At 50.1% G+C, this 24,159-nt stretch overlaps 1 protein-coding gene across 5 annotated transcripts; it reads right to left on the bottom strand.

The window, feature by feature from the left end:
- Positions 1-23,951, bottom strand: FKBP5 (FKBP prolyl isomerase 5). 5 transcript variants are annotated; one of them, XM_082330217.1, is made up of 13 exons: positions 23,890-23,951; positions 17,833-17,925; positions 16,969-17,065; positions 12,010-12,168; positions 10,942-11,086; positions 10,562-10,704; positions 9,553-9,667; positions 5,137-5,293; positions 4,513-4,603; positions 3,329-3,412; positions 2,586-2,771; positions 1,419-1,658; positions 1-242 (listed from the first exon to the last, which is right to left on the bottom strand). In XM_082330217.1, exons 4-13 carry the CDS (start codon positions 12,112-12,114, stop codon positions 135-137), a joined length of 1,374 nt encoding a protein of 457 aa, XP_082186343.1. In that variant the 5' UTR covers positions 12,115-12,168; positions 16,969-17,065; positions 17,833-17,925; positions 23,890-23,951; the 3' UTR covers positions 1-134. The 5 variants fall into 5 exon arrangements, with proteins under 5 accessions (XP_082186343.1, XP_082186342.1, XP_082186345.1 ...); XM_082330216.1 differs by having other exon boundaries at positions 12,010-12,138; XM_082330219.1 differs by lacking the exons at positions 16,969-17,065; positions 17,833-17,925; positions 23,890-23,951 and adding an exon at positions 11,497-11,864 and having other exon boundaries at positions 12,010-12,140.
- Between the last annotated feature and the right edge of the window lie 208 nt (positions 23,952-24,159).

Raw genomic sequence — 24,159 nt, 5'->3', positions numbered from 1 at the left:
GGCGCTTTTTGCTTCCACGATCACACAAACTGTAACAAGCTTTACAAGAAAACACTGGCGAGTCCCGAGGTCTGGCAGCAACCTTTTTCTGCGTGGGCCGAGGGCAAGAGGCTCTCCCTTCCCCTCCTCCTCCATCATACGTGTCCTTCGGCCTCTTCTTCTTCAGCACCAGGAGTTTTCAGTCCCTTTTCACAAGCTGCTTTCTCCACTGCTTTTTCGACCCCGGTTTTGCTAGCTGCTTCCTGCAAAATAGCAAATAAAGCACATGGATGAGAAACAGGAGTGAGGAGGAAGCAGCAGACAGGTGATAGCGATGCTGGGGATGGGTACAGGCAACCAAGCCTGGCAGGGCAGGCAAAATTCCTCTCCTTGGCTCCCCCCTGCCTATCGACCACTGTGGCTCACCCCAGAGGCTCCCGTTTTCTTGGCTCAGCGGCTGGCAGAGGTTAAACCTCATTGGCTCAGAGAGCTTTTGGGGAAGGTATGGGATCCCCTGGGAATGATGTGACCCACCTCGACGGAAGCAGGGTGAGCCCAGACAGATGGATGCAGGGGCACAGAGGAGGGGGACAAGGAGACAAGGCAGCAGCATCGGAGTGGAGATATGGGACCGAGCCATAGGTGCAGCCCATACACCCAGCCATGGGTGCAGCCCGGCCAGCAGGTGCAGGAGAGGAGTGCTAAGGCACAGTAAAGCCTTACATCTGCTCCAGCAGCGACTCTCCTCACCACAGCCAGCTGCATGAGCCAATGCACCATGGTGCCAGCAGCCAGCCGGGGCGGCTCTGCTCCCTGCCCTGAGCCAGTTACCCCAGCACACTGCTCCCCAGGGTCTGCACTGGTAACTCATTCCACAGCCTCAACCTCCAGGCACCAGTTCAGAAGAGATTATACTAAAAATGACCCATGCAGATGGCTTGCAAAGCTGTGTCCTCTCTCATTACAGTACACCAGGTTTTGTGCAGAGGAATTTTGGATGAGAGCCTGTTACAAGACAGCAATCTCCCCGTACGAGCAGAGGAGCAGGCTATTGCCTTACCAGGTTCAGGAAATCCATACTATCATGTCTCAAAGTACCCTTGGCCTTGCCAGAGACAGGATGACTTTTCATTTTACCAATGACCAAGAGGTCAACAGTCACTAGATGGGAACAGCAAAATTATGTACAAATGCCAACCCTGTTATCAGCCCTCGTGAGCCCACATCGCAAATACTTCTATTGATGACTGAGCATCTGATAGCAGTCTCTGCATAAGAGAGACCAAGAAACAAATCACTTCCCATTGCAGCAGGCTCTATCCCTCCAGCCTCAACCTGATCTATAATGTAACTGGTTTTAACCCATCCCTTCTCATCACAAACCTGCCGAGCATCCTTCAGCGCAGCCTGCTAGATGGCCAAAAATGGGCAACACGCACCTTTGCATCCCTCTCCGCAAACTTTGCAAACATGTTGGCATAGATCCTCCGGTCCCGCTCATTGTGCTCCTTCGTCTTCTTCTGGCAGACGGAGATCTGGGATTTCGCTGCTTTGTTCTGTGGATTCACTTCCAGCACTTTTTGAAAGTCACGTTTTGCCAGCTCAAACTCGTTCATCAATAACCTGGCTTCGCCCCTCCGGTACAAGCCCTTCTCGTTGTCCTGGTCCAGTCCTAGCGCCTGGAAACACACAGGTCCCTGTTAGCAACTTGGGGATCCCCCAAAGACCCCCTTGTGGTTAAAGCCTCATTAAATCTGCCAAAATTAGGACAAGGTGGCTTCAATTCTCCAGAGCACTTGTATCTTGCTCAACAAAAATTGACTCACCTCCATCAGCAGCTGGCACATCATTAATATAGTTTAGTTATTTCTCCTTGCTTAAAATCCCCCCGAGAGTGGCAGAGTCGGTGGGAGATAAACCCACAGACAAGAAATCAGGTGTAAAAACTAAACCTGAGCCCAGAGGAGCACGGAGAGCTCAGAGACAAGGGAGCTGGATTAAACGTGGTTTTGTCTCCCTGCTTTAGCAATGACATCATTGTCCTTTAGTAAAAGCCACATATGCATCTCAGAGATTATTTACCTTTTAGATTAAGGCAACTAGCTTCACTGTCTTTCCCATGTGCAAGATGCTTAAATTTAAGCCTTTTATAAAAGAATTAATAGTTTCCTGACAAAGACAAGGTTGCAGCTCTTTTAGGGACTGGCAAAGCCCCATCTCACCCCTCAACGGATGTGGAGATCCGCTGCAGCTCTGGCAGAGACTGCCTCTGTCGTACCCAGATCAGCACCCAACACCCAGATCCAGCCTGGGCAGACCCAAACAGCATCCTACGGCTGTCGGTCCATGCAGCATCCATTCATGTGGATCTGGCTTTGGAAGAAAAGCTGTTGTAAGTGCATGCCCAGGTGGACTTTGAAGTTTTGCTCCTGCAGTCTCTGAGCACGCAGCATCCACAGAGACGCCAAGATGCAGAAGGGATGCCACCATCCCACTGCTGGTTGGAAATCGCTTCTTATACAAAAAGAAATCTAAAAAACCCAAACTCCCAGTGAAAACATGCAAGAGGAGAGGATGCTCCAACGCCCAGGCTCGTGCACCTCTACCTTATCGCAGCACTCTACGGCTTTGGCATACTCTCGCAGCTTCAGGTAGCACATGGCCAGGTTGAGGAAGGCAGCCAGGAGGAAGGAGTCGGAGGCTTTTGACTCTTTCTCAGACAAGCCGTACTCCATTTCCAGCCAGGACACGATCTTCCTATACTGAATCACTGCCTGCAGGTATTTGCCTTCCTGGGATGGAGCAAAGAAGAAGAGGCTAGAGGAACCCCCAACAACAATGCTCGGTCTGCTCCCAAAACATCCTGCAAACAGGTTATGAGTTTAATGCAGCGTGTTAAATAAATAAATGAAGGAAGGAGGATGCCAAATACCTACAACCACACCGGGGCTTGGCTGGAGCTGCTGGTGTGCAGCCCCTATGAAAAGCCAAGTCAGAGCTTGTGTTCCTCCTCTGTGCAGAGCAGAGGAGCATCAGAATGCCCCAGCCCGGGAAGGGGAACCGCAAAGCCCCTCAGCATTAGCCCTGGTCACATCCACCCCTGGGAACAGTCCAATCTGCCGTCCTGCTCCGCAGGGAGCACACACGGGCAAGGCAATACTGGGAAAGGACAAGGTATCTCAGGGAGTGAGAAAAAGGCAGACAAAGTGCAGGACTTGCCTTCCCCAGCACTGTTTGGGAGGACATAGCTTCTCCAACACTGACGACTGCTAAGTCGTATATCCAACAGTCACCCCGAATTTATTTCCAGCTCCCTTGCTCCACCTCCGCCATCCCCAAGTTTACAAACCTTGAAGTACATTGTGCCTTTCTCCTTGACGACGGCAGCCTGCTCCAGCTTCTCTTTGGTGTCCATCTCCCACGACTCCTTGGCCTGCAAATAAACGCTCGGCGCAATCCCAGTGGAGCACGAAGCACAGCAACCTACCGCACCAGCAGAACCACATGGCTTTCTAGGATTGCTTGTTAAGGAGTGGGGCTCCTCAGGGCAGTATTACAGAGGGCAGGTCTGGCAGCTTTTTTAATTTGAGAGGCTGGGGACAAGGAGACACCCAGAGCACAGTGGAGGTGCAGACCTGGAGCCCTTTACAACAGAGAAACCCCCACCAGGTTCACGACTTCACCCCAAGCAAGGTGGTTTGTCCACCACAACCCCACAGTAGGAAAAACCCTGACAAAAATAAACCCCAAAAAGGGAAGAGGAGGGTGGGGAGAGACATCCCTCAGCAGAGAAGGGATGCAGTGGGTCTCGCTCCGGCCAGGGTGATGGGGTGGGGAGGGGACCCAGTCGGGGATGCGGCACAGCAGCACCTGCCCCATCCCATGGGCATCTCCTGCATCCCGTCCCCAGCCTCCCCACAGGCACAGCCAGCTTGGCATGCCAGCTGAGCTCCTCGGGGCCAGCTGGCCAGACACACCAGCTTTCATCTGTGCAGCCCAGGGGAGGCGGGGGGGGGGGGGCGAGGGGAATAAAAGGAAAGGGAAAAAAAATAAACGGAAAGGAAAAAAATAAAAGGGAAAAAAAAATAAAAGGGAAAAAAAAATAAAAGGGAAAAAAAAATAAAAGGGAAAAAAAAATAAAAGGGAAAAAAAATAAAAGGGAAAAAAATAAAAGGGAAAAAAAATAAAAGGGAAAAAAAATAAAAGGGAAAAAAAATAAAAGGGAAAAAAATAAAAGGGAAAAAAAATAAAAGGGAATAAGGGAAAAAAAATAAAAGGGAAAAAAAAATAAAGGGGAAAAAATAGTAGGAAAGGAACAAGGCTAGGAACAAGTAAGAGAACCAATGTTGGACCCCAGCCAGAAAAATAAAACAAACGAGCAGAGGAGGACAAATTAAGAACACAGAGATCCTTGGTGACGTATCCACTTCAGCAGGGGCCAGGCTGCAGCCACGCCAGGGACAAAGGGTGGACGCTGCAAAGGGACCAGCGTTCCCATAACCTGGGAAGGGACCAGCACGCTCCTACCCTCACCTTTTCAAAGCTTTTCAGCGTAACCTCGTACACCAGCTCTGCGTTCGCCTGGATGCCATATTTCGGCTTCCCTGCCTCACCAAAGCCATACCTGAAAGGGTAGAAAGGAGCTATCACAGCAGGGGGGGGGTGGAAAAATCTTCATTTTGGCAGCATTTGGCTATAAACACAGACCCAGGTTACTAATTCTGGTTTCACACCCAGCTCCACGCCTGCAGCTTTCTAACGCTTTGGGGTCAGGGTGATGTTGTTCTCCACGAGCAAAGATATCTGACAATGTACAATGCATTATGTATTGGGAATCATCCTCTCTGGATACATCAAATCTGTCTATTTATACAGGTTTCTCTCCAGTGGAAGGACCCAGCCCTGGCGATTTCCAGGGAGACATTTTCCTTTCAGCCACAGGACCCGGATAAACGCCTTTTACCTCATTTTTTTAAAGCATCTCGACATTCCTGCCTACATGCCCCTGGTCACTCTTGCCATCCCTGCTGGCATTGCTAACCCGAGGCTCTCTTGGAGAGTCCTATTTTCAGGATCGCCATCTTCCGCCAGTGCTAAAATGACCTCAGATGCTGGAAGCCTAAAACTAGACAGCATCCCTGTGGGAATGCTCCTTACCGTGGCCCGAGGTAGAGGACGCAGTGCTCTCCCCTCTGCATCTTCTCCAGGGCTTTGTCGATGCCGATGGGGATGTCATGGTCCTCCCCTTCACCCACGACAAATTTCACGTCTTTGCAGTCAAATCTGGTGCCGCCGCAGAATCCCTCCAGGTGAACTGCAGCGGGGCGAGAGGGCATGGGGCAGGATTGCACCCAGAGCCACCCAAACCAAGGCAAGGTGGGTTCCAAAGGAAGCATCTTTTAAAGCATATCTCCCAAAATCCAGCAAAACCTCCAGCCCTGGAAGCGGGAAGACACGGGGCTGGGGGCAGCCGAGAAGCCTCTGGTGAGCAGAGAGGGATGGGGAAGGCTTGGAAACATTGCTGAAAAGCCGGACAGGCATATCTCATCTAACCAAGGACCAGACAACAGATAAACATCATGACTAATATGTTCCCCTCGTACTCAACTGCACAAGTCAAGTCTTACTGGAACTGGATATTGCTCCTGGCACGCCGCCACACAGTTTATCACGGCGATTACAAATCTTCTATACAGTGCTATACTGCCTTGCCTTCTACCTCGAAAACAAGGCTATGTTCTCCTGCCTGTAAGAACTCAAAGTACAAGATAAACGTTTTTTTTTTTTTTTTTTAGTCTTCAACCAATAACCACACTGTTCCAGCCCCAGATGCTGGCAGAAGCACAGCCGGAGCGGACACCGGGTACCTGGCACATTCGCCACCTGGTACTCCTGGCTGGGTTTCCACAGCAAGATTATTCTTTATTTATTCAGTCCTGAAGATGTTCCAGGCTTTGGGGACAGTTTTATGTTCTCTGCACTCTGCTTGCAAGGTACAAGGCATACACATGCAGGCAGGTATAAAGTAAATGCAATTTCATAAGGAACTCCTATGTACTGTTAAAAAAAAGCTGAAACAAACAAAAAACGTTTTTTAAGAGGAAAAATTCACAGTAGGCATTAACGTTGTCACAACTGTGCTTAAAGGCTTTCCAGCCTGGAAGGACGCGAGCTTTACCTTTGCTCGCTGCAGAGCAGAGAGAACAGGATGTGACCCGAGCTATTGCAGGACACCTAGCAGCTCCTCCCAGTGGCAGGGGTAGCAGGAGGCAAGCACAAGGACAAGTCGAAACAGACACCGTGCTGGACACAGCCAAGAGGGTCTGGGCTCCGTACAGGAGAGCTGCAGCCTGGGCTGAAGGAAACCTGCCCATCTCTGCCCCATGGACACTTTCCTGCCCTGGGACCTACGGAACGTCCCCAGGATGAGACGCATGAACTAAGTGAGACTGCAGGCAGACCCCCGTTCCCAGGTCAGGTCCATCCCTCGGGCGTTAACCACCACTGTAACACAACCCAAGGATGCTCTCCCCACCGTGGGGACAGGACTCCAAGCTCTGCCTCGTCACCCCCCTCCTGCCACCAAAGCCACGCTGGAACTCAAGTGCAGTAGACGAGAGGATGCTCATGTGCTTGCCAGCATGCCAGGATGCATCCTGCATCCACCACTGGCATGCAGTGACCACGAGGCTCAGGCTGGCGTGTGCTCACCCAGCTCATAACAAGGACAAAAGGCAAATCCAGTTCCTCTGGGGCTGACCTCTATTTTTGCACTACCCAAAACCAAGGTGGCTATTTTCTTCGGTGCAAAAAAGTGGAAAATTCAGCCTAAAATACAGGTAACCCAGCAACCCCACAGCACCATGCCATCTCCCTGCATGTTCCCAGTAAGTACAGATCCATAATCCCTCACCCCAAAAGCAGCACTACAGCTCTCCCAGGTCCCCTGTCCCCAGCGGGATGTGGCAGCGACGGGAAGATCCTGCTTTAAAACAGGACACAGGAAGATGCTGTGATTCTTCCCTTTGAGGATAGTTTTGCTCTATTTTAATTGCACATAAAATACACTAGGTAAAAGGGGGGAAAATCTCTGCTCAGGTTTCCAGGAGCAGGTCAGCTGATTGCAGCCACTCTTGGATTACAGGGAAAAAAAAACTGCTGAAGGAACATCACTCTGGTTGCAGCCCTGACTTATTGTTCTCTCGGTGCCTGCAGCGATTTTGTTTTTGAAGAGCTGAGAACAGAGTGTACCGAGTGCGGCTGGCACATGAACTTGATGTGCTGACAGCAATTTGTACTCAGATTAAAAATGAAGAAGGAGGAGGGGTGGGGGGGAAAGGTTGTAACAGAAGCTGGAATACCAGATTTCAATTGCAGCCCGTGTTTTAGGGACCGGAACTGTGAATTAGGCTCTATAAAACTTAAAACCTATAAAAATGCTTTCAAAACTCCAGCCTGGAGATGCTCACTTCTGGAAGCTTGGTTTCTTCCAGCTTAATTCCAGCGGCGATGCACCTCCCAAATACATGGCTGAGATAAACCATCGCTGCTCCCCTGGGTCACAGTCTTGCCCCGGGGCAGGCTGCCATGCTGTCCCCACGGCTGCCATGCCGTCCCCACGGCCACTCCATGCCCACAACAGGGCCCATCATAAATAGCACTACATTTGTTAAAAAAAAAAAAAAAAAAAAAAAAAAAAAAAAAAAAAGCGCCTATTTGCACCCAAAATGCTCACTGCGAGGCTGCCTGGTGCTGCTTCTCCTCATCCTCTCTCACGGGGATATATTTAAGGGTCTCCAGCCCCTGGATGTATACGGATGTACAGGAATGTACAGGTCCAAATGAATTAAGTGCCACAGGAGCAGGTGGCGGCGGACGGAGTGGCTGGCGCGACAAGCGGGCTGCGGGCGGGATCAGCGCCACGTTCCCCATCTCTGCCCTGCACAAGCAACACCAGTTACGCAAGATCGCCTCGGAGGGCATTAATCTCCATTATTCTGACTGACCACACGTGTGCTCATGCTCGCAGTGTTTGCTCCAATGGACGCTTTCGTTTGAAACACGTAAAGCAGCAGCAAGCTTTGGGGCCTCAGGAGTACGAGGAGCCTTGTTATTTGGCTCCTTATGTCCTTTCAGAGAGATGATTCCTGGCTGGTGCTCCCCCCTCCCTGCCTCAGCCACCTCCTGAGCCATTAAAGCATCAGCATGTTCATGAGAACCTTGAGCTGCAAAGGGAACAACCACAGAGGGACCAGGGGTCTCCCCATCCTCCGCACTGGGCATGGCGCTGCTTGTAACACCCTCAGACCTAGTCAAAATAAAGAGGAACGCTAGATCTGTGATGATTTCAATTATATTTAGTCTTTTAGTTTAACTTTTGGGGTAGCAGAGCCAGCTTGAAGCTCGGCTCGTGGCTGGTCCCCAGCTACAATGCTCACAGTGGGAGAGGCAGACAGTAGAGGCTGAGTCAAAAACTCATTTCTTGTCAGAAAAACCAGCCGTTCAAGGCGGTGAGCTTTACGAGCTGTCACAGCTCAGAGTCAATTTCTCCTTTGCTAAAGGGAGTTAATCTTTGTGTACGGGAGCTCTGAAAGGGAGAAAAGAAAGTAAATGCCTCCCATACGGAGCGAGCTCTGTGTCTGTGGCCAGGTTGTTCCAGGGAAGGAAAGAAAAAATGAGCCTGGCTTCTCCCGTCCAGCCCCACAAAATGTCTGCTCCAGAAACATGATCAGAACGCGGAAAGCTCAACGGGACTCGAGCTCCTCCTCCTCCCATGTCAGCTGGGACCACTCTGGCCTCAGCAAACCCTCTGTATTAATTTCCTTCCCCCCACCACCAGCAGCAGTCCTCTAGCTGCAGGGAAGGAAAAGACAAGGCTCCGTTCTGCAGCAGATGCGATAAAACCCACCAAAATGACGATCAACGTTGGAATAACAAGGCCAAAGAAACTGCCGAGCACCTGCATCAGTGCCCAAAACACTTAGCAACGGATGCCATCAAGGGAAGATGTCCCTGCTACCGATACTTTCGAGACAAGGCAGAGCTGCGGTTTTGGCAGCTGGTGCATCCCAGAGTGGCTTGGACACTGCGATGGATGCAGAAGGGTCGGAGGAGAACACAGAGCCCCAAACCCCCACGGGAGTTTTCTCCCTCGATCCTCCCCCAGCTGCTAGCTGAGCAGCACCAGGTCTTGCAGGGATGTGTTTGCCAACATGACTAAGAAAACAGAGCGCAGGCTATATTCGAGTGGTCGCTCCATCACTGCCTGGCTGCTCCCATGGCTTGAGGTTTTCCAGTCAACCCTCCCAGCCAGCAGCTCTGGCAGAGCCACCTCCGGGGCCATGCCAAGGTGAGCTTGGAGCAGCATCCGTGGGCAGACAGCGAACCGCTGCTCTCCCAGCTCCTCTCCATCCCGTCCAGCCTCCGGATGGATGCAACTGCATCCCACCGTGATGCATGGCCACCTACAACCTATACAGTGCCAGCAGCTCCTTGCTAGGGAGAAGAAAGCAGGGCCACTCTGGGGCAGGCTCAACCCTCCAGCCCCCCGGCTCCAGAGGGACCAGCACTCACTTTCCACTGTAGCACCTTCATTAGGGTTAGAGTAACCTTCTCCCTTCCTCTTGATCCTCCGGATTATCCCTCCATCCTCAAACAAGTCCTCACCTTTGAAGTCAAGCAATTCAACCTAAAAAAAATTAATAAAAATAATAAAGAAAAGGGGGGCAGAGCTCGGGGAGCGGGGAAGGAGAGGAGAAAAACAACAGAAAAGCCACATAGCAGCAGTTCATCCTCTGGATGGAAAGCCAAGCCAGCTAATTCTCCATTCAGCTGACGAGCAGAAGTTGGCCATAAAAGCCAGCTCCAAGCCACAGCATAATACACCCGATTTATTAGAAATTGGGACACATCCAGTACCTGAAGCATAACACAAAGTAACAGTAAAAATAAATTTATTAAGCCTGTAAGAGTACAACACAGCCGGTGCTGGAAGATGCTGTGAAAGCTGCCCGGGACCAGCACAGGCAGGAGTTTCCCCTTCATTCTGCAACAGGACCAGCTCTGACCCACAGCTTAGTCCCCACTCGACTTGGAAGGACTAGGCCTTAATTTAGGACAGACCCATTCCTCCCGCCCCATTGCGTTGGCCCAATGAGCCCTGCCCAGCAAGCGCACCATGCAAAAACCTTGAGTTTCTGCCACCCTATGGCACTCATGGGTTTTTAGCACCCAGAGGCATTTCCCAGCCGCTTTCTCCTTCCCATGTGCATTTTTAAACCGGGAATCTGCCCACTCCCCCCCTTCCCGGGACGAGGGCTCTCACCAGCTGGAGTTTCAGTCCCAGCCTCACAGCTCAGACACACATTTCTGAGAAAACCCTGGCAGCGGTTCCTGGAGCAAAGGGACACGTTTCAGGAATCCAAGCTGGTTTTTCTGTTGGGTTGGTTTTTTTTGGTTTTGGTGGGTTTTTTTGGGTTTTTGTTTTGTTTTGTTTTGTTTTGTTTTAATTTCTGAGCTGGCTGGCAAGTCAGAAAGGGAGCAAGCAAGCTCATCCACGTGCTGGCTCACTGGCATTACTTGCCTCGAAAAAGAGGGTCGCGTTGGAGGGGATTTTGGGGGCATTTCCAGCAGAGCCGTATGCATACTCAGGTTTGCAGAGCAAGTAGCAGATCTCTCCCTTCTTCATGGTAGCCACCCCGATGTCCCATGCTTTGATTACCTGACCTAGGAGAGAGGCAGATGTCAGGCAGGAGGGAGCAACCGGCAGCCCAGAAAAAAAACCAGCCTGGGTGCTGCGAGGATGGCACCCCAAAAAACCTCACCCTCAGAAGTCACTTAAGGCAGGGCTGACACTGTCCATCTGTCCTGCGACAGGGTCCCACCCTCCCAAGATCATCCCACCCCCCCGGGATTATCTCGCCTTCAAGCATCCCCATGGACGGACGCCCCAGACTGGCTCACCCTTGCCCAAGCTGAAGACAAAGGGCTCGTTCCGATCGCGGCTGGAGTCAAATTTTTTACCGTTGGCCAGTTTGCCTTTGTAGTGGACGTAAACCTTGTCCCCAATCATGGGGGACTCATCTTTGCTCCCGGGTCGTTTAATGATCTGAGAGAGAGAAACCACCCATGAGAAGGGACGCTATGGGACAGCTAAGGATGCATATGGAGAGAGAGAGAGAGAGATACACAAACATATGCATTTTTATATACACACACACACATACATGCATATACATAAAAATATATATACACACATCCATATACACCCCAGTGCTGCTCTAAAGCAAAGGGAGGCTGGAGGGGGAGTCATAGAATTTGTCCTCCCATCAGCCCCTAAAAATAAATCCCAAACCTGAGCCACGGTGACAGAGCAGGACAGGGCTGGGGGCAAAGACCTGCCTGTGCTTTGCAGAGGTGTCTGGATTTCCGTGGTTCAAAACCTGAAGTGAATGCAATTACACTCACTTTCTGTCCGTACGCATTTTACTCGCAGGGGTGTGTCATTTCACTACTCACTTCTTGTCAACACTTTTTTTTCAATGCTACAGCCTGGAACAAGCAGTTCTCGAGCTGAGGATGGCACAGGGGAGGATACTATTCTTAGAGGAAAGGTCCTACTCAACTGGAGAAAAGCAAGCGCTGGGGAGCAGAACTATCCAGAAATGGCGCTGAATATGAAAAAGGGGTTGTGGAGCAGACTGGATGACCTCAGTAATGTGCTCTTTCTAATGTCTGTGAGTCACACACAGAAATGCTTTGTGGATTTACAGCTAATAATCTGATTAGGAACACAATAGCAGTGAAATTCATTGAGCAGCCTGAATCCATCAGTCTCAAACACCACTCCATCCTTCTTTATTCCAAGTGGTGCTCATCTCCTTTGCCTTTCAAATAAAAAAAAAAAAAAAAAAATCAGTCCTACAGCCTTGGAAGTACTACAGGACCCCAAAGGCTGGGGATGCAGCCCACCAACATGACCACGCACCCCAAAATGCAGAAAGGCAAGACCCTCCTGGAAGTCCCCCTCACCTTCAGGACCCCTCGGTCTCGAGCCGGTGTAATGTCCTCCCCACGCTCAGCAAGAGCCACCGCCTGCACCTCCCCTTCGCTCTTGGTGGCCTCATCAGTGGTCATGGTCTCCTTGCATAAGCCCCGGACCTGCGGAGACACGGCATGCACCCCCTCAGCCTGCCAGGACCACAGGAGGTGGTGTAAGAGGAAAGGGTTAAAGAAAATAAGCAGCTCGCTCTGCTGCGGGCCAGGGCAGGAAGCTTTGAGCACATCTCCAGCTGCAGAGCGGAAAATCCCTTCCCAGGGGCCACCCAGGCTCTGCTGAACCACAGGGCACAGGAAACCCCGATGCGCAACGCCAGCCATCCTCACCGCCTGGGGACAGGAGACAGCCCCGTGGCTTCATCTGGCTGCAGCAATAGGGATGCTCATGAAGGTCCCAGCCTTCATCTTCAGCCTCCCTAGGTCAACATTACACCCCTGGCATTGCCCCGGGAGGCTCCCCCAGCAAGAGTTTTACCCAAAAAAGCACCAGCAGGTAATGCACATGCCAGCCAACTGACTCCTGACACCAGGCAAAATGTGGAAACTCATCTTGGGGTGCTGCACTCAAATCAGTGGGATCTTCTGCGGTGATGCTCTACCAAGCACCCATGTTGATGCAGGACTAGCATTGAAGCACCTACATTAGCAGACACCAAGGGCAATGGTGAAGCCAGGAGAGATGAAAGTGCTTGCAGGAGAGAAGCAAAGGGCTGATGGCCACCAAGCTTCACCCATCCCTTCTGGCTCACGTAGAGGTGGGCATCCCTTGGGTATGGGTGCTAGAAATATGTGCACCAGCCTATCATTTCCCTTTTGAGTTATTTTATACAGTTTAAGATTATTTTCCACAAGGAATTACCTATTTATCAGGGACTCTCTTATTCGGAAAGCAGCACCTCAACCCCAGGCAAACCTCACTTTCTCTTGCTCACCAAGAACAACCCAAAAAGAGAGAGCAGGCTTCAAGTCTCAGGCAAGCAAAGCATCACCTTGCACGGAAAAACCTGAACACACAGCAAGTATCTTCTCCAAAAACTAAAGCAAACCCAACACCAAAAGAATCCCAACTATTTGGGTGGATAAAGAGAAAATACACAGCAAGACTCTAAGAAACTGGGTATTTTTGGGCAAACTGCTAGAGCACCATGCTCCCAATGTCACCGTGCGAGCAGCCGAGGTGCTAGAAAAGCCACGTTTTATGTCAAATGCAGACTTTTTCCAATGGTGCCTGGTGAAAAGAGAATTGCCTACGGTTTAAAAAACGTATTTCCTGATGATTTCCTTCAGATCATAAGGCTATTTTGGTAGCCACACTGCTGTGCAACATGTAATCAAGGAAACATGTGACGGAGAATTAGAAAGCGATGGGTTTTTTAAGACATAAACCAGATCTATTAAAGTCACTCTAATTGCAAAATTTTCCCACAGTCTTTGGTGTGGAAGCTGATGTTAACCAGCAGGAGAAATCATTCATTTGGGGGATTCAAAAAGAGCAAAGAAAGGATGTTTTCAGCTCCAACGGCAGATAAGTTGTGCTGCAAGAAGAATTGTGCTCCTCACACCCGGGTGGAAAGGGAAGAGCTGGAGCCTGGCTCCCCCAGCACAGGAAGCCACCGAGACACAAAGAGCCCTACCATGGAAGAAGGAAATAGAAAAATACGGGAACTACTTGCTGCAATGCTCAATTATCACAGTCTTTGGGGTAATATTTAATGAGATTTTGCATCTGCTCCCTTTCCCCTGCTCTGCTGAGGTTTCAGATGGGAACATCTAAAAAAAACACTTAAAAAAAAGCAACTTTGGTGGTGAGACTCATCATCTGGCAGGTATTTATACAGTGGAAAACATGCCACCGGTTACTTTGGAAGAAATTTTTTACAATGAGGGTGGTGAAACACTGGCACAGGTCGCCCAGAGAGGTGGTACATGCCCCATCCCTGGAAACATTCAAGGTCAGGTTGGAAGGGCTCTGAGCAACCTGATCTAATTGAAGATGTCCCTGCTCATTGCAGGGTGGTTGGACTAGATGACCTTTAAAGGTCTCTTCCAACCCAAACTATTCTATGATTTGGGCACTGAGATGGTCTCCAAGCCACCATGGTCCACTCTGCCATGCCTGCACCATGGCCATCCTCTTGGAGATGAGCGAGGAGGTGTTGGTGCCCATCATGGCACGGGCACGCTGCCAGCACCGGCTCAGAGCTTCCCAGCACAGATCCTGTGCAGCACCAGGGATGCAGCATCTATAACCCATCTATCAATGAGCAGGAGGAGCCCGAAAAAAGGGGAGCAGCTTGCAAAGGAAGTGTCACCTCCTGGGGCAGAACCTCCCGAGCTCCACCAAGCAGCCACCACTGGGATGCAGAAGACAGATGGGGAGGTGCTGGCTCCGGCTCGCCGGTTGCTAAATCCCACCAAGAGACATCTAAAAATACATCATACGCATCCTTCTCATTATTTTTCTACGTAAGCAATTAATGGAGTCATCCAGGGAAGCTAGCCAAGGCGAGTGGGAGGGGAGACGCTCTGCGTCAAAAGCAGTGGGAGGGATGGAGCCCACAAGACTGGCTATTAAGATGTGGTCCATGTTATGAAAGAGCTTAAGACTTCTCCGTCCAGCGAAGACAGCTCCAACTAGGTTAGAGAAAAGACCACGCTACTCCCGCTTATCTCTGGTTTCAAGGGAGAGAAGGAGGCTGGCTGGGGTCCAAAATCCCAATTAATTTGAAACAAACAGTTGTAGGGGAAAAAAAAAAATATCTGCTACTCCCCAAGATTTTATACCAGCAAGCCGGGGACTGTCGCCAAGAGCTGTGCAAGCTTGCTGGAGGTGTCAGAGCCTGAATCTTCTCATTGTGGGACCACATGTGCTCCGGATACAGGGAGGGGATTAATTAATTACCCCGTGCAAAAGCCTTTGGGTGTTTCTGACACCCCAAGCAGATCCCGCTCTCCTGTTGCTGATACCCACAAGCTTAATGTTGTAAGTCTGTAAATGAACCCAGGCTAAATCATCCTCCCTCCTCCGAACACCCATGCTGCTTCGGTTCCCTGGGGTGTAAATACAGATGGGTGGGAGGAGGATAGAGGGTGGGGAAGGATTAAACCCCCCCACGCTGGGGGTCCTCCTCCACCAAAAGGTGCAGCAATTTGCAAGGCATTGGGCATTGCTGAAAGGCCACCAAGAGGGAAGGGATTTCCGTGCACAGAGAATAAAGGCAATGGGAAGGTGACTCAAGAAATGCCCCAGCAAAGGTGCACACACACGACAGGGCGGTTTTGCACAGTTTGGGGTGGTTTTGCACAGCTTGATTCTTCGCATCCTGAAGCAAAGTCCCTTGCAGGAGCCTGTAAACCCCCCAAAAAAGCCTCTGCTCGAGCTCTGAGCCCAACACTGGGGTCTGGTCCATGCCTCCAGCCACTGCCTGGGCCCTTGTGGCTGGGCACAGGGCTGCCTTGCAGCTGTAGGGACCCAGAGCTTTGCAGCCAGAGGGACCCAGAGCCGTCACCTCCACCCTCCCCAGGCCCTGAGAAAGGGCCAAGTTATGCCTCAGAGCTAAAGGAAAGGGTTTGGGGTTTTCACTTGTTTGCTTTTAATCAGTCCCCACTCTACTGGACGATCTGAAAATTCAGTGTAGCTGTTTAATCTGTAATTTAAGAGCTATAATAAACAAGCTTTAAAATCCAGAGGTTTTGACACCTGGACACAATCTCTCCTTCAAGTGCAACTATTTCAGTGTTAATTAATATGAAATACATTAAAGAGCTTCTAGCTGAGCAAAGGAGGAGGCTTGCGAGTTCAGAAGACTCCTACGCATTCACAACACGTGCTTCACTCGGACCAGCACATCCCGACCCACAGCACCAGCGCATGCCTGTTCTCAGGCCCACTAAACTAATATAAACTCCTTGAATTGATCAAAAGCAACAACTGCTGCATCTTTCCTTCTTGCAAATCCACTGTCTCCCCAAACGCTGCCCTGCACGCCAGTGCAAGCAGTTGCAAATATCATTTCCCTCCTCCAAACAGAGAGCGGCATCATCATGATTAACGCTCATGAACAAACGAAGCCTCGATGGATGCCCATGAGCAATTAAGTCACAATCGATGCCCACGTGCAATTAAGCCACCTGCAGCAGGCACAGGCTGCCCGGGCAGAGCACCCACCTGCACAGCCCAACACAGCCAGGCAGTGCTACGGCTTTGACCTCAATTTTAGCACCTCCATACAATCAGACATTAATTCAGCTGCTGCTTCAGAAAAATGAATTCTGAGCTTTTTTTGTCTATTTTTTTTTTAAAAGCAGGTATGACAAAAGGCGCTTTTTTCCTCTTTTTAAGCTGTGCAGTGTCTGGTGTCTTCCCCACCTTTGTTATCCTCTGAGCGCTGTGTGTTTTTCAGGCTGTCTGTCTGTGTGTTTTTCAGGTTGTCTGCAAGCAACGCCAGACATATGCTCGTGGGAAACCGAGCAATTGTGACCTGCAACAGGAGCATCTTGAAGCCCTTTCCCCTGCACGTGCCTTTCAAACGATGATCTTTTCAACAAAAACACTGCTCCGGGAGGATGCACACCATACGACACCAGCACATGATGCGCAGAAATCCACGCCATAAAAACAAGCCATTTATTTTTACAATCCCCTCTCCGCATGGATGTTGCTAACTTCCAGCCCGGAGAAACATGAGAAAATTCAGAGCGGAGAACAGGATGCAGATGTCCAACCCCAGGCTGAGGACAGACAGGTATCACACATCCTAGGGTTTTACCAAGCACACGATCCCGAGCCACGTTTCCTAGAAATCGGCATAGCAGGAATTTGCCAGCTCCAAATGAGAACTTCACGTTGCAGATCCCTCCCAGAGGCTCATGGGAGGGGAAAGGAAGGGAGGGAAAGAAAGGCTGGGGTGGGGTGGGGTTGAGGGGTCTCACCTTGCCAGCATGCAATTGCTAGAGAAGGTTTGAAGGTCCAGGGTGGGGTCCTGGGAGGCACCCACCCAGAAACACAGTGGGGATTTCACACAAATACCTGGTAAGAAGCGAAAAAAAAAAAATAAATAAAATAATAAAATAAAAAACCCACATATGCTTTATTCCAAAACAGGATTTAAGAAGAAGGGAGAACTGAGACGATGGTTTTAAGCCACAGACCATTCTCCAGCATAGGCAGAAAGGGGTAATGAGACCATGGACAAAACCTCCTGTGGCAGCTCCTTTGCTCCTCACAGCCACGGGAAGATGCTTTGACTCGCTGTTTCCATAAGACAGCATTTAGCATCTTAACATCAGCTTAAAAAAAAAAGGGGGGGCGGGGCTATATTCTGTCCAACTTTTTTATTGACCATTGCTGAAAGTCAGGATGAAAATTAACAGGCTGGAAAAATAAGAGCTGACTGCTCTGGGGTTTGTTTTTAAGAACCACTTAGCACAAAGCGCTTTCGCTTCCATGGCACCGCAACAGCCCTAAAAGCTTCAAATTGCAACACGGGAGGGAGTTTCTTTAAAATGCAAAGGTCAGGCTAAAAAACAGCGAATCTAAATGCACAGGGGGGAGACGCGGGGCCCCAAATCCTGGCCAGCATCACCCCAAATCCCAGCTGGCATCACCCCAAATCCCGGCCCTTCGAGCCAGGCAGCAGCACGGGGATGCACCTCCATCCCCCATCCCCAGCACACCCACTGACAGATAACGAAGAATGACCCAATTAGCACAGCAGCTGGGGTGTCTCCACCATCCCACTGTGGTTTCGCTTCCCCCTCGATTGAGAAAACTATTTTTTCTAATAAAATACCTACTTAGTGCAAACTGTCCCCGTGCAGCAGGAGAGGGAAGACCAGAGGAACGATTTTCCCTGGACGAGGGTGTTTTCAGATGCCTGCAACGCCAGCCTATGGAGCAGAGATCCAGGGAGATGGTGTTTGAGTCGGTAAGAAGTTAAAATCGGGATTTCTAATAAAACATGACCTTCCTAAGCCCAACAGGGCAGCTCCACATAATCCTCAGCTCCATCCCAACACATAAGGATGCAGACATCGAGTGCCATTTCTCACACTCATACATTACAGCTTGATTTAAAAATTAACTTTTTTTTTTTTTTTTTTAAATCCTGGCCACTTGACTTTTCCCCCCCTCCTTTAAAATAAACGGGGAAGCCATAAAATTTAAATTATCGCTGAATGAGACTCACATGGATTGATTTACTTCCTAGCATGCACATTGTGCAAGCAGCTAACATCCCGGTGGGGCAGTCATGGCAACTTTTATTCAAACAAAAAAACAAAATGCAAACAGAGCTGCTTTAATCGCCCAGCACCCTTACGAACCTCCATCAGGCCGAGGGCAAACCTTGACTCACTGGGGACCAAAGAAAACTCCCTAGTCTCCTTTATCTACAGCCAGTTGCTGCTCCAGGGTTAACTCATTCTGCCCATGGAGACCCCGGTACCCTCCTGAACAACCCCGTGCCATCCACCCCATAGCCTCACATCCCCTCCCAGCACGGGACATGTCAGTGAGGGATGCGGTAGCCTTTATCCCAATCCACCTCCCAAGGACCAGAGGGTATCGGTGCTATAGCAGCAAAGGGAGGTTTTTAAGCAATTAAGAGAATAACGAAGGGAGAAAAGGAAACTACTGCGTGCGGTTAACTTAAATACAACGGTATGTGTTCCCGTCACACTTGCTTAATCATTTTGCCTAGCTAGTATTTTTAAGCTTCTGAAGTGGTTTTAGTTAAGATCCAACTCATAACTAATTCCCCCCCCCCCCCTTTTTTTTTTAATATGTTGAATAAGAGGCTGCCCTCAAGTTTCAGCTGCAGCAAGAGGAAAAGTAAGCAGGACGGCTCACAGCTCACTGCTCCCTGCCAGAATAAATATTTCAACAGAAAGCAAGATGGGTTCAGCCTGTCTGCATCCCCCAGGAGCGAGGCGAGTGCACCCACACCAGCAATATGCAAAAGACTTTCAGAAAGGTTTTGGGTTTTTTTTCCCCAGTTTACAATATAAACCCATTAAAAATCATCTGGCTCTTCTCCTGGTTATCTAGCAAGGCACCAGCGAGGAAATGCTTGCTTGGTGGTTTTTCAGGTTGCTTCAAAATAAGAAATCACAGGGATAAAGCTCCTTTGGATTCAACCCTCTTGTGAGCATCCCACCAGCAGCCCCTGGTCCATTCCCCTCCAGCGTGGGTACCCAGAGACACAACGCCCTCCACTTTAATGTGAAATAACCAAGCAATATTTTTTTTTCCCCTCTTTTATTCTGAACAACAAACATATACTGGGGAAGGCAAAAGCCCATAAACATTTATGGGTTATTGCTCTTCCAAGGGGAGAAGGTGCCAGGGATGGGATGTGGTTGAGGATTTTACACAGTGATGCTCCATGGCTTGTATCCTGCCTGCCCCTGAAGCCGGCCCCGGCCCCAGAGAAGATTTCAGCTGTTCCCACCACAAAAATCATTACAAGCCTCTGCCACAAGTGGCATATCCCAAAAATACTGGAAAAAACAAGAATGCTGGGACCAGCAGCAAAGCCTCTGCTCTCCATCAGCAAGGAGAGAGGCACCAGCCCGCAGCCATCCCGCTCCTGGAAGGGCTAACACAGCCTCACTGATGGCAAAAATATAAAAATAATAACAATAATAATAAGTGTATAACTAGCTGTTCCACACCTGCCTGAGATTCCTGGGAAACAGCTGGCAGAGGGGCCAAGCACAGCATCCTAACAAGCTCAGTGGCCATTATATACAGACACTCACGTAACAGCGGGGAATGCAATTTCCGAATGCTTTCATAAATTAGGATTATGTAACCGGAGGGAAAAAAAAAATAATAATATAGCCAAGTCAGTTATATAAACCATCTTTAAAAAGTGAGAAAGTACTTGACATCCTACTACCCACTCCCTGGCACCCTCTAACTGGTTTTTTTTGCCATCAAAAATGAGCAGGCTCCTTTCCATCATGTCTTCTCCCCTGGTCAAAACAACTAGGGATAACAGGCCCAGCCAGGCTTTTGGGGACACTGGAAAGAAATATTCCACCTCTGGCTAGTAAATGTGAAGTTCCCCTCCCCATACAGCACACCCCAGTAAAGCTCACCCCCTCCACGGGCGGCTCAGAGCATCCTCCTGGCAGCAGCTACACCAACGCCAAGCAAATTCAATTTTAAGAGACAGCTTAGGGAAACTAAACTAAATACAAAATGGGAATAAACAAGAAACGCCTTGTTTGCCAATTCTGTTCAAATTTAGCCTTTTCTCCAGGATAAATCTGACAATTAAACTTGGATTTTTTTTTTTTTTTAATTTCTAAAAGCATCTCATTGCTTCCAACAGATTTAGGGGTTTCTCCAACAAACTTTCAGCCAGGTGACCCTAAACGACAGCAACCCCCCAGCAGTGGAAATGCTGTATTTAATCACTTATTCCCCACACACAAGAGCTTGGCAGCATCTTGAGAGCCCTGGTGCCAAATTCCAGAGGGGATCCCCAACTCGGCATCCAGCATTGCTGCCGGCAGTGCCACACACCCAGAAATAACCCAGCACCCAAGACCTTTTTTGAAGGCACGTGTGCCTCACGATGGTCTATAAATGCCAAATTATATTGGGCAAACGGCAATTCCCAGCATGTTGTGAAACACCAGCCTGTTGCCACGCCAAACTGGAATTTCTTGGAGAGGACAAGGAAACACCATGAGCGGCCAAGTTGATGGAGGGAGACCAGGACCGCCGCTGCCATCGCTGGGGGATGCTGCGAGATGCAGGGAGCTCAGCCCTGGGGCGGCGGGGCAGGAGGCTGCCAAGGATGCTGTGGCTTTGGGGATGATGCTGCACCGCTGCCGGGTCACCCTCGTCCCCGCCAGCCCAGAGGAGCAGAAGCATGCATGTACCAACTGTGCATACATGTGTGCGCACACACACACACGTGCATCACTCGATGACGGGGAGGGACCCTGCATCTCGCTAGGGCTCCTCACCGGGACAGGAGTCACATCCCAGATGTTATTTGCAAGGCCGTGCCTCCTAGGGCTTGTTTTATTGAATTATGTGATTAAATTTAACATAAATAAAAAAAATACTTGAAATAGGAATACTTTCAATGAGGCTAATTTTCTAAGAGTGATACTACTATTTATGAACAGGGGACATCACAGGCAGAAGATGATTTAATTGCAGTCCCTCATCATCCCATCTCTTCACTTCTGACAGTTACTTTACTACTATTTTCCTAATTTTCCAGTACACTCACTTGCAAAATCAGAAATCCTTATTTCAGCCACAATTACTGATTTTGGAAAAAGCTTGTCGGCTCCATGACAAACAAGTTACATGAACAACTCATACATTAGAGCACTTGTGGCCATTTCTTTACGCCCACAAACATACAGCATTAAAATAAAAAAAGCCTTGCTAAGTGATTTGTTATTTCCCTGTGATATGCATGAGATTGGTACGAGCTCCGCAGCTCCCTCAAGGGGCTGTAACAACTTTATATAAATATATATAACTGAGAGTGAATATAAAATAGAATGAAATATTAAATAGGATAAAAGTATAAATAACTGAGAACAAATTATTCTCCAAATACTTTATAGAATATTTTCCCCCTGAGCCAGCCTGGGGAGCCATGGTCGGACAGAGGGTGGTCTTGGTGCTGAGCATCTCGAGCCTTACAGCAAACTTTCTCCTTCTGCAAGCCGGTAATTAAAACATGCCTAATTACACAGCAGTGATGTTCCTGAAGGATGCAGTTTGGTTTTCACTTGGGAATTGTCCTTATTTTCTGGTTTGTCCCAGCAGGGAGACACTTTAACAGTGCTGGGAAAGAACCTCAACGTAATTCAAGCGTATGCTCAGCAAATACAACCTTGGGAAGCTACGATTATTTGCTTTTATTTTCTTTTAAAAAGAAGAAAAAATAATCGCACAAGCTGTCATCCTGGCAGACACCTCTGCTCCAGGCAGGATGGGCATCATGAGCGGCCCACATCATGCCAGCCTTCTGCCCCGAGCCCACTCCAGCACTGGTCCCGCTCCATCTTCCAAGCCCACAGAAGAGGCCATGTGCTGTCGTCCCTTCCAGCAAGTCTTGGCAGAAGTGGTAACTTCTCCACTAACTCCCCAGAAATCTGCTTTTTTTCCTCACACCATCACATATCTTCTCCAGCACAAGCCCTGCCTGCTTCATCACCCCAAGCCCCCCAAGACATCTCTGGCCACCCCTTCCTCCACCAGGACCCCATTGCCTCTGGCTCCCATTAGCACCCAGCTCCATCACACCCTCGCCTTCCTCCTCCTGCGTCCCAGAGGTTGCTGTCATCACCCATCACACTGCAGGGCCAAGGACCAGCATCCCCACCAAGGACCCCAGCATCCCACCTTTGGGCTCAACACCACTGAAAAGTTATTCCTGCCCAGCCCCATACTCCTGGTTAACCCCTTGCCAGCAGCGGCTGTTGTTCCCTCTGCTTCGGCAGCGTTTCTTCCCTCCTCCCTGCAGTTTTGTCCCATCTCTGGAGTACCAGGTTGGAAATAAAACCTAAGCATCTTCGAGCTGCAGCATCACCACCTGACCCAAACCCACTGCATCTCCAGGAAAACACCCCATAAAAGCCAGATATAGACTCTGTCAGAGGGATTTAATGATTTTCTTCCCCCCGGCCCTTTGCAGGGCAGGGAAGGGGGCAGGAGGGACATGACTTGTGCACGTTTTAAGAGAAGGAGCGATTTGTGCCTTCAATTTTTTATTTTTTTTTCATTTTAACTTGTAATACCAGTTTCCAGGCTGGATTTGATGCCCCAGTGATGTCCCAAATCCACCTCAACAGTTTAATAGCTCATTATGGAGAGACATCGTTTACACTCTACCTTAAAAACCCTCAAGTATCAGCTCCTGGCCTTCCACACACCCCCCCCCCCCCCGGCTTTTTTCCACTGGCAGCAGCATGGCCCCATTTGCTTAGCATGACAGCACAGCGAGGACAGAAACACAGCTGCAGCATGGAAACCACCGGCCAGGGATGCACCAATGATGGATGTATCGCCCATGAGCTCTTATAGCTCATCACATAAAATACTCTTTCTTGATAAGAGCAAGCTCACCCAAATATGCATTCTAAAAACAGAAGCTTTGAAAGAGGTTTTGCACCCGGAGAGGAGGGAAAAATAGCAGAAGCTTAAAAAAATATTCACGTTTACCTTGTGCAATTGCTTACACCTACTGCCAATGAAACTACACATTTATGCATATGCCCTATAGAGTATTTTTGGTAGGCAGCATTAGAGGAAACATTTTAGCTGAGCACAGGAAACTCATTTTGTGAGGGAAAAGTGGGAAAAAGAAAAATCCCCTCCCTTGAGCACCGTCCCGCTGGCACAAATGGCGGGACACCAACCCCCATCCGGTGTGATCCTGTGCCGCCAATGCCACCGCGTCCCCCGTCCCCATCCCAGTGCATCCCAGTGCCCCCAGCAACACTCGGGCACCTCTGCATTAACTCCCCTCAGACATCCGTGCACTGGGGTGGGGACCCCCATCCCACACCGCAGTAATAGCTGGGGACACCATCCCCTTCTCCACGGGACTCCGCAGCCCCACGCAGGACTCCAATGGCCCCCATGGAGCCCCACGCACGCCTCCCTCCAACCCCATACTGCCCCACGCTATCCCCCCCAGCCGCACACAGACCTACAGTATTTCTCCAGCCCCACACAGCCACACACACCGCCCCCAGCCCCACACAGACTTCCCGCAGAAGCAGGCAGCCTCACGCAAGGCACCCCCGAGTCTCTCCCCCAGCCCCATGCAGCGCCCACGCAGACGCCCCCAGCCCCACGCACGGACCCACCTGCCGCTGCCGCTGCCGCCCGGCTCCGAGTGACACCGCGGCCCCGCGCCGGCCGAGTCTCCCCGGCCGCCGCGCCCCACCGCCCTGCCCCTCCTCCCGCGTCTCATTGGTCGCTCCGCCTGCCCGTCTCGGCGACGGCGCCCGCAGAGCCTTCTCATTGGCTCGAGTGGCTGCGGTATGCAAATCAGAACGTTCTCCCCTCCCCTGGCAGGCCGGCCCGGCTTCACCCGCCCCGCCCCGCGCACTTGCCGGGGGCAGCCGCGGTGAAGC

The sequence above is a fragment of the Platalea leucorodia genome (genome assembly GCF_965183815.1).
Source record: "Platalea leucorodia genome assembly, chromosome: 19".
In the NCBI taxonomy this organism is placed as follows: domain Eukaryota; kingdom Metazoa; phylum Chordata; class Aves; order Pelecaniformes; family Threskiornithidae; genus Platalea; species Platalea leucorodia.
The sequence above is the reverse complement of the archived record's forward strand: the minus strand, read 5'-3'. Positions and strand labels throughout refer to the sequence as shown.

What these genes read in the sequence shown, in the direction of transcription:
- FKBP5 (XM_082330217.1), bottom strand. Translation starts at nt 12,114, where the DNA reads ATGACCACTGATGAGGCCACCAAGAGCGAAGGGGAGGTGCAGGCGGTG. An exon ending in ACGCGACCCTCTTTTTCGAG is followed by an intron (nt 9,668 to 10,561) that starts GCAAGTAATGCC and finishes AATTTTTTTTAG; the next exon opens with GTTGAATTGCTTGACTTCAA. An exon ending in AAGGCACAATGTACTTCAAG is followed by an intron (nt 2,772 to 3,328) that starts GTTTGTAAACTT and finishes GCTCCATCCCAG; the next exon opens with GAAGGCAAATACCTGCAGGC.